Source organism: Poecilia latipinna, unplaced genomic scaffold (assembly GCF_001443285.1).
Source record: "Poecilia latipinna isolate Pla-1442-1.1 unplaced genomic scaffold, P_latipinna-1.0 Scaffold1312, whole genome shotgun sequence".
NCBI classification, from domain to species: Eukaryota; Metazoa; Chordata; class Actinopteri; order Cyprinodontiformes; family Poeciliidae; genus Poecilia; species Poecilia latipinna.
In genome coordinates, this window is record NW_015113928.1 from 59,880 (window position 1) to 69,570 (window position 9,691).

Sequence of the window (9,691 nt, forward strand, 5' to 3'; positions counted from 1 at the left end):
TCCGGCGCCTGGGGGCCGATGAGCGCCCCGGCAGTTCTCTCTAATTCTGGAGGACAGTCATCATTATGCATCGCTAAAATGCAACCCGTCTTGATAAATCACATGTAGGAACTGACGTTCTCGCAGCCGCTGCTTTTTCTGCTAAACATGCAATGTGGGACCGATAAATCTGTGCAGGCTTTCTAAATTGTAAGGATGAGGTAAAACTTTTTTTTTCAATTTTTTATTTCTGTGCCACTTTTTTTTTTAAATTTTATTTATGTGTGTGTGTTTGAGCTCGGCAGCGTTGGTGTCAAAGAGTCTCTTTCCGTTCCTCGCTGGATGCACACAGACCCTGATGCTTGCAGACTTTCCTATGGGGGGGGATATGCAAGAGATTGCAGTTAAATAGAGAACACAGAAATGAAAGGCCATGTTTTATAACACATTGGGTTGTTTTTTCTGTTTTTTTTGTTGTTGTTTTTTTTTACCCCTAATGCGGTTATTCTTGGTCAACTAGATTTGGATCCTGCTTACTGATTGTCTTTTTTTTACCAAAAGGTCAGACTGAATGCCAGACCACTGCTGACATGAATATACTTCCCGTCTTTCCCGCTTTATCCCATACGTTCAGATCCCCTGCACAATCCTCTGGAAATCATGTTACCAGCTGCTCTCCGACCACAAGCGTTCAAAGGACAAAATAAACTGCTTGTGCACGTGAAGAGGGGACCAAAGAGCTGGAAGAAAAATCGTTGTGACCAGATGTTTATTTCCAAGCACACGACTCTGTGGCCGGGCCTATTTTTACTATTGTGCCCAGACTCTTTCTTCATTCTTTTTAAGCAGCTGGATGGAAAAGAAAATTGGTCGAAGCCTAACTTATGTTTTATGGTATCCTCTTCTGCCGAGAAAAAGGCTGTTTAAGGCATTAAAGTGAGGGAGGAGTCAGCATTTTCAATTTGAGCTAACTGCATGGTGTCACTGCACTTTGTTCTTCGGAGTTAATTGATGCAGAAGTTTTTGGTTCATTTTAGAGGAAAACAAATGGATTTTAATGTAGGCAGTGAGCACAAATCCTAATAATAGTTGAGCTGTGTGAAACATATGAGGGATGTTTTATTACCTTTCCGTCTGTCCATTCATTTTAGCAAAGAGGAGGCTAAGCACTTTTTCCTTTTGCTCCCAAGTGAGATGAGACATGTTGACCTCACCGCTAGGAGGATGGGACCTTCAGACAAACAGAAGGCAAATCAGACCTGTGTTTCATTAAGTCATGCGTCTTTAATTTTCTCACATTACACTCTCATCCTTTAATGTGTTTCACTGAGGGTTTATGAGAGAAGTGGAAGGACTCAAAATCTTGCCAAGTATGTTTGTCTTGTGTCTAGGGCAAATAGCTTCGTACACTTGAAAGATAAGATAAAACTAACTCACAAGTAACTTTTTAATAAGATATTGGAGCTTGCTTTACGTCTGTAACTGCAGAACTTATTAGATTTTATGGAAGAAAAAAATAGCTAAAAATGTTTTGCCTTTGGCTGTTTGCAAACATGATGACTTTGAGTTTATTGTTACTACAGGATGACTAATTCTAACCTTGGTTGTTATTTTGAAAGCAATAAGTTGTCTGGTTTGAAACCACAGTACATTTAGAGGTTACGTGTAGAAGGACACTTCGACTTCACATTTATACACTATTGCTCTCTGATCAGTCAATTCCAACAAAATACAATGAAATTGGTTTAAGAGTACAAGGAAAATGTAACACCACAGAAATGACTGAAAGAAAAGAGAAGGTACCATTGTGCGGCTGCCTCCATGTCTGCATAGAGGTAGTTGGGACTCCTGTTGACCGTTCGGATGGGTGGGAACTTTATCATCCCAGCTGTGGCCTCTCTAAACTTCTGCCGATAATCCTGAAGGGCTTCTTTTTCATTCTGAAGTTTGCTGGCAACGATCTCCTGCCTGACGTGACCCAGCGCTTCGTGGAAGAATTCCTCCACCTCTCTGCGTTTAACTACGATGGTCTTTGCCAGCTGCTTGACATGCTGCATCTCCTTCTCTCGCATGGCGAGGAGCTTCTGCAGTTTGTCCAGCTCCACCTGGCTGGCCTGGATGGTAACCAGATTCCTCTTCTCCTTCTCTTCCTGCTGCTCAGATTTTCTGGAGATTTCTGCCAGGGCCAGCTCCAGCGAAGCGGCTTTGGCCATGACTTCAGAGAGCTTCTTTTCCTTCACTTCCATCTTTGCTGTGTCCTTCTTAACCGTTGCCTCGAGCATATCCTGGGTGAGAGAGCATAAAGCAGAGAAGGCCCAGAGCCAATTTACAATACATGCATTCATCAAAACCGTGATTGTTACATTAATTTTAGGCTTCTTCTAAGAACAGGAAAGAAAACTGGATTTTTATTTTTATTTATTTTGGGGTGGGGGGGATTTTACTCATGAAAATAGGCTCAAAATGATACATACACTCAATTTTATTCCTGTAATATTTGGTTAAATATTTCTTAGCAAGTTGTGCCTCATCTACAAGCTTTCTGCAGCCATGAATCTGCTTCTGTCATCAGGAGTCAATCAAGAAGCTTTATGTCAGGATCTTTGGTTTTTCTGGGTTTATAGTTTTATTACTTCATTTGTATTTATGCTTAGTTATTCTTTGTTTTGACTAGATCAGGCTTGTTTCTGTTCAATCAACCCTTAGAATTTCAATTAAGTCTTTATTATTTATTCATTTCTTGTGTTTGGCTCATTTTTGTCATTGTTTTCACGGCTCCTTTGTTTGTGTTCACTCCTCATTGCTTCCTTGTGACATTATGTCTCTTTCTCCCTCAGTCTGCCTTTGGCTCTCCCCTCAAAGATGCATCCTGTTTGTAATTAGGTCTGGTGATCATTCCAGCATTTAACCACTTCTCCTTCATTTACTCCCTGCTGGTTTCCCCATTAACATATTGTACCCTGTCCCCATTGTTCCTGCGCCTGCTGTTGTTTGTAAGTTCATGTTTTATCATTCCTTCACATTTAACGATTCACATTTCCCCACAGTCTCCACTGTTCGGCTGATAGTGAAAAAGAAAGAAAAACACATTAGTCGCTTCGGTTCATTTATGCTTGTTGTGCATTTTGGAGTCACCATCACCACCACACATCATGACAGCTTTATCTTTCCAACACAGTCCTAGTGTGTGTTTAGGATCATGGACCTTTGCAACGTCCAGGCATGTTCAGGTTTTAACCACATAGTCCCTGATTTGTGGTGAAGACAGTGACAGAGAACCTCAGCATGATCCTGCCTCTACCATGGTCGACAACTGGTGCAGTGTTCCTAGGTGGAAAAATAGGTCAAGCTTCGTCTCGCCTGGCTGTAAAACTTTTCTCTAGAAGAGATTTGGTTTGTCTTCAGTTATGCGAGAAGCCGGTCCTTCTTTTTTCTTTGGCGAATCTCAACCATGTTGATGTGGCGAGGCACACTGGTGGACCACCTACCTTGGTCCTCAAGGTTGGTGGTCAGAAAAGGCACACTGCTCCGCATGTTTTAGGTGTTTACCTGCTTCCAGCACACATGATTTCAACTGACTGCTGATTTACAGGCTTTTGTTCAATTGCAATCATCTGAACGGGGCATCTTAAGTTAAGCGTCTTAATGGGTTCCTAAATGAACCCTATTGATGATTGTTGGATTGCGCTTAAAAGCTGAATTTGTGTAAGGAAACCAAAGAATGTCTGATGAGAAGAGTGGTCAAATATGCAGCTGGCCAAGCAGGTTGTTGATGACTTCTAAAAGGTTGCGGCTGAGGTGCTGAGGACATTCAACTGGACGTTGGTGGGGCTATTATTATTTCAGACCCATTTGGATTAGATTTTTGTTTCTGAAATACATTGAAGTTTCTTGTTGAATGCATGACGTAGATTATACATAGCATCCCAAATTAACACAACGTTCATGCCAATGATGAGTTAATGCAAACCTCTGACCAGCAGTTCTAATTTTTGATATTTTTTTTACTTATGTTTGCGAGCGGCCAAAGCATCAGGGAAACAGATTTACTCCTCGTGATTGGCTGTCATCATTAGAGGTGAGATTAATGCGCCCAATATTTATTTATCCAAACGAATTGGTGCCAGAAAGCTCCAAAGGATAATTCAATTAGAACCCAGACATCAGTGGAAACTCGCCGCAACCACTAACCACTGAGAGCCTGGAGAGCAGTCAGGAGGTCGGTGGGAGTTGGACCACAAGCAAAATACACAGGGTCAGCACAAATAAACAACGTAAGGGGGAAAAAAAACCCACCTGAAATATATTCTGGACAGATCCGACAAACACTTTCATAACTGAAAATTACTTTCAGGGCATAAATGGTCTCTTTCCAAGGACCGCTACTTAAAAGTCACATCGGTGTTTGCTGTCTTTTGGGTGAAACATACCTTCTCCAGCATGACTGAGAGCTTTTCCTTTGCCAGTGAATGTGTCAGTTTCTTCAGACCCTCTGCTTCTTGAATGGTAGTTTTCAGTGTTTCATTCAAGCTATCTCGCTCCTTGAAAGCAGAAGTTAACGCACTTTCCATCTTGCTATGGGAAAGAAAAAAAAAAATCAAGCAAAAAAGACTACTGAGAAATTTGTTTCCTGCTATAAAGATGCAGACACTACATTTCCTCACACTTTCCAGAGAAGACAAGAAAGGAAGTGAGGTGGCGGTGAAAGAAGGGAAGACAAGGAGGGGAGGACATAAAAAAGGACAGTAGGGAAGGAGGACAGAGGAGGTCACATTGTAGGACAGGAGGAAGGTAGAAAACCTTCCAGGGAAGGAAAGAAAGGAAGGACACAAAAAGGGTAAAACAGGAAAGGGGATTCAAATAAGAAAAAGAAGATGAGAAAGGAAGGTAGGACACAAAGAAGGAAACAAAGGAAGGGACAGAGGAAAGAAGTACACAAGAAAGGAAGGAAGGAAGTAGGACAAGGAAATACAAGGAAAGAAAAACAAGGCCACAGGACAGGATGACACAAGGAAGAAGGTAGGGCAGATTTAAGCAAGTGAGGAAGAACGAAGGAAGCGGAGAAAGAACACAAGAAAGAAGAAAGGAGACAAGGAAGGACAAAAACAAAAAAGAAAGGACAAAAGAAAGAAGCCAAGACACAAATAACTACATGAGGAAGAGAGCTGGGGATGATATAATGAAGAAAAGGACACAACCTTTAAGCCATGTTTCCATTTTCTATAGCTTCATATTTATCCAGACCCGGAAAATACATCAATCTAATTCTATACTTTTCCAAATGTTTCCAGGCTGCATAAAAACCCTGTGAATCAGTCCTGTTGTCCCGTTGTTTTACTTTCTGATTTTATCTCAGCACGATACACTCAGAGTTGGTTAAGAAATCAAACAGAGATGTCAACTTTAGGGTCACAGATTTCTGTTCTTGGTATGAAGTCGTCCTTCTCTGGAAACCGGATGGGAAAGAGTTGGTTTGTTTAACTTTGAGGTTCAAAATGAAATCAATTATGGACAGTCAGCCCACGCTGGCAGGGCCACACCAGGATCAACGTTGATGTTTCATGAGCTGTGAAAACATCACCGCCAGAGTAGGACACACGTCCTATAGCCTCAAAAGTAAACAATGGTCATCCACACATGCTCTGCTTCCTGCAGGCGTTTCTGGGATGGATGAAGATGTGATAGTTGACTCAGGGAGTATACACTGTCATGAACATGACAAATCCAAGAAAATAACATTAATTCTGGTCACATATTTACACAGAAATTGTTTTTTCTTCATGTTCTGCTTGGTAGAGCATTTTAAAGGATTTAAATTCAGCATCACAGCCGTGAAAATACACTCACGCAACAGCTTCATGGTGGTCCAGCTTCATCTTTGCTATCTCCTGATTGCACATGAGCCTCATCTCTCTCTTTAGGCTTGCCTGCAGGAAAAATTACATAACTTCACGTAACTTGGGATATTTGAGGTTTGCCACTGTCTGGTCTCATCCAACAAGTATAGATGGGTATTGCAAAAACCTCTTGGAGAAGTGTTAATTAATGTCTTCAGATTTTGTCATGTTACAACCAGCAAAGCAGCCATATGACAGATGGCTTTTTTTTTTTCGAGAAAAATCTGAAAATGTGTGGTGTAGCTTTGCATTCACCCCCCTCTACTTTGTAGAGTCAGTTTTGATATAAGTTTTTACCAGCTTTGAACATCATAATAACTTTCTGTCAGGTTGAATGAAGTGGCTTCAAATGATTGGCTTTAGGTCTGGTCTTTGACTGGGCCATTCTAACAGATTAACAATAATGTTTTTTGCCCTCAGTCCAACTGAATAAAACTTTAGAGCCACAAATGTGACATGATGTTTTCTTAAAAAGAAAATGTATCGTTTTAATGGAAAATTGGTTGTAATGTTTAAATAACTGAAGATTTATTTCTAAAGGAAAACATAAAACTCAAAAAGAGGATGGATAGATTTTATGCTATGGGATGTCGATAGTAGAGGAAAATGATATAAAAAAAGTACAGTTTCCCTCCTAATGACAAGAAAAATTGATGTGCATATATTATTATAACAATTTATTAATTTTCACTTTTAGCTAAAGTTCTTATCAACCATTGTGGAAGGTCCAAAGAACATTTTGACCCTCTGCCCACATTTAAAGTCTTTTTCAGTAATAACAGTCAACTCTCACCACTTTCCTTGTCACAACTGAAGAAAAGCATACCCTCAGCATGATGCAGCCACCACCATCTTTTATGGTGAGGATGGTGTTTTCTGGGAGATGCCACACATAGCATTTCTTATTTGATCAGAATAGTTTCTTTCGTATGTTTGCGGTCTTCCCTGCATGGCTTGTTGTAAGCTGCATATTGAACTTCTCATGACTTTCTTCTTGCCACACTTCCATAAATACCAGATTTGAGGAAAAATTAATAGTTTTTCCCTCTTTGAGGCTTCTCCACACGAACCACTGACCTCTTGGCTGCTTTGCTGATTATTGCTTTCTTTGACCAGCCTGTGAGCTCAGAGTGACATCCATGTCTTTGTAGAACTGCAGTTATGCCAAACTCTTTCCATGTTCAAATGACAGATTGAATAATTCTCCATGACGTTTTCAACTCATGCTATCGAATGAATCATGTCTGCGGAGTTTCTCGCTCTTCATGACGCTGTTTGATCACTTTGTTGTTTAAAAAAATAACTGTGAGGCCTTCACACACCGCCTGGATTTTACTGCAGTCAGGTTTTTAACTAGGCACTTCTGGCACAATTGGTAGCATTAGATTTTACTTAGAGGTATCACAATAAAACGGGTTGGATATCTATACATACATGCAGTAGTTTGTATTAAGATCCCACATGAAATCTTGATAAAATACTCTGCTGTTTGTGGTTGTAAAAGTTCAATACTTGCAAACGGTTTGAAAGGCATTGTAAATACAGTTCTTTATAGTGTTTCAACCTGATCCCTTTGGAAGCTGTCCTCAGTTTTCCTTAGCGTTTCCTCATGCTCTTTTTGTGTAAAATCCATCCTTTTTCTCATCTACAAGCAAACAGAGACAAAAATGTCGGTTTCATCACGATGACATCCAGACTGAAAATATTCAATCTTGTTTTCCACCTCCTCACATCACTGAGTTCCTCCTCCAGCCGGGCTTCGTTTTCCTCCATTTTTCTTATTTCTTCCTGGAGCGCTTTAAAGTCTTGAGCCTTTTCAGACACGACAAAACAGAACAAAGGCCATTACGTGTAATGAATTACTACCATCAAGTTTTATACAGCGTTACACGATGCAAATTAGAGACAATAATGAGAATTCACAACCCAACTTTCTCGCATCTTAAGTGTCTTAAGATGCTACTGTGGAGAAGTCAGTCTGAGAAAAAATGTGACAAAGTGACCAAAATCATGAGGGACTGAAAACACGCGCGCCCACAGACATGGAAATGATGACTAAATGAGGGGTTATCAACCATCTGATTACAGCTTGGAGCCTAATCGTTATTCTTCAGATAACTCTCTAAACGTTCATCTACATCAGCGCTGCAGTATTTACACAAGCTGGTCTGCATCTTCTAATTTTCCCCCTATGCAACCCATCCTATGGTAAAGTTTCCAAATATATTCACCGCTTTAAAGTTAAGTCCCTTGTGCTGCACAGAATAATTATTGGCCCAACCAAACTGCTTCCCATGTTTGTTGCTTTCACATACAACCATTTTATCGCCTTGCAGAGTTTGAGGCGCAATCACAGTCTCATCTCTAAGAGTCAACTGCAGTTCTTATAAAAAGGGGACATATGCGACAGTCTCGAACATTTTAAGTTGGTCCAGACCATGCGTCCTTTTTCATCCTCTGAAGTTCGGTTTTACTATCATGAGGTAAGAACTGGAAGATGGAAAGCAGCTGCCATCCAAAGAATAGTTTTTCTGTCACTTGACTTTGTCATGTGAGCTTAAAAGCTTGGGCTTTTATGGTGGGAAACAGAGGTCAGAGAGGGTATGAGTCTAAATAAGTTCCTTTGGTGTGCGTTATGTAACCTAAAGGGGCCTTTCTAGACTCTGGATCCTGTGTGACAATGGAAGTCTGGTTAACACATCAAGACCAGCACCGTGTCTGTATTTTCCCGACCAAGCACTTTTAAATTATGCTTTTTCACTGTGGCCAGTGGAGTAGATTAAAATAACATTAGACCATCACTTGGAATGCAAGGCTTGGTGCTTTTTTTTATTTTATTTTATTTTATTGTGCCTTTGTTTGGTTGTTGTTTTTTTAACATGGTGAATGCCAACATAATTACACACAACACCAGCTGTTAGCAGACAGCGCAGCATATTTTGACGTGCTACAGGTTTAAGATGCGCACAGTAAATCAGACCAACGGCAGCTGCTGGAATGGAAACCACTTTTAACGTGCAGCATTTGGAGATATGTGTGGTTTGTTTTAGATAGACATCAATCATGATTGATTACAATAGGAAATAAAACTGGGAAAAATTTGATTGATATTGCCACACCCCTTCCAACAATAAGAAAAGATGGGACCAATGTAAGTTGGCCTCAACCTTAATTTTGTTATTTATATTTTTTAAGCTGAAAATATTAAAAATACTAAATAATAATAATAAAACACAATATATTTTTCAAATACTAAGATTAGGAATGCTATGCATGCTTTTCCGAACCCTCACTTTACCTAATAATATGTGGCAACACCATGGTGTGAGGTGCTGAAAGAATAACATCAATCCAGATATTGGTTCAACAATGTACCAGAACTCAAAGACCTTTCTTTTCTACGCTTGTTTATTACAAAAATGATTTTTAAAATAGTGCTTCTGCACAGTAATTAACCAGAAGCAACATTAGTGGACTGAGCATACAACCGTGGGGGACGATACGGATGATACAGTGACATTGAGCTGTGATCCAGTGTGGGTCCGTAGGTAAGGCCCTTTGAGCTTTATAGCCTACCTCATACCATGAGACAATGAGAGACAGAGAGAGAGAGAGAGAGAGAGACAGAGAGAGAGAGAGAGAGAGAGAGAGAGAGAGAGAGAGAGGCCGTCCTCTAGCCGTAGAGGACGGGGAGAGAAATAGAGGATGGGGAGAGACTCATCCCATCCTCTGTTTCTAGAGGATGAGATGAGTCTATATATATCTCTTTCATCCTCTGAGCTCGGGTCCTCTACCAGAGGCCTGGGAGCTTGAGG

The 9,691-nt window shown here is 40.4% G+C and overlaps 1 protein-coding gene across 1 annotated transcript in view; it reads right to left on the bottom strand.

The window, feature by feature from the left end:
- Positions 1–250: 250 nt before the first annotated feature.
- The window catches only part of LOC106961549 (basal body-orientation factor 1), a 15,101-nt gene continuing 5,660 nt past the window's right edge, over positions 251–9,691 (bottom strand). The window contains exons 4-10 of the mRNA XM_015055350.1: positions 7,608–7,688; positions 7,441–7,521; positions 5,827–5,906; positions 4,410–4,554; positions 1,783–2,264; positions 1,106–1,210; positions 251–353 (exon numbers count right to left, since the gene is read on the bottom strand). Coding sequence (XP_014910836.1) covers positions 293–353; positions 1,106–1,210; positions 1,783–2,264; positions 4,410–4,554; positions 5,827–5,906; positions 7,441–7,521; positions 7,608–7,688 — 1,035 coding nt within the window. The 3' untranslated portion in view covers positions 251–292. The remainder of the gene's footprint in view (positions 354–1,105; positions 1,211–1,782; positions 2,265–4,409; positions 4,555–5,826; positions 5,907–7,440; positions 7,522–7,607; positions 7,689–9,691) is intronic.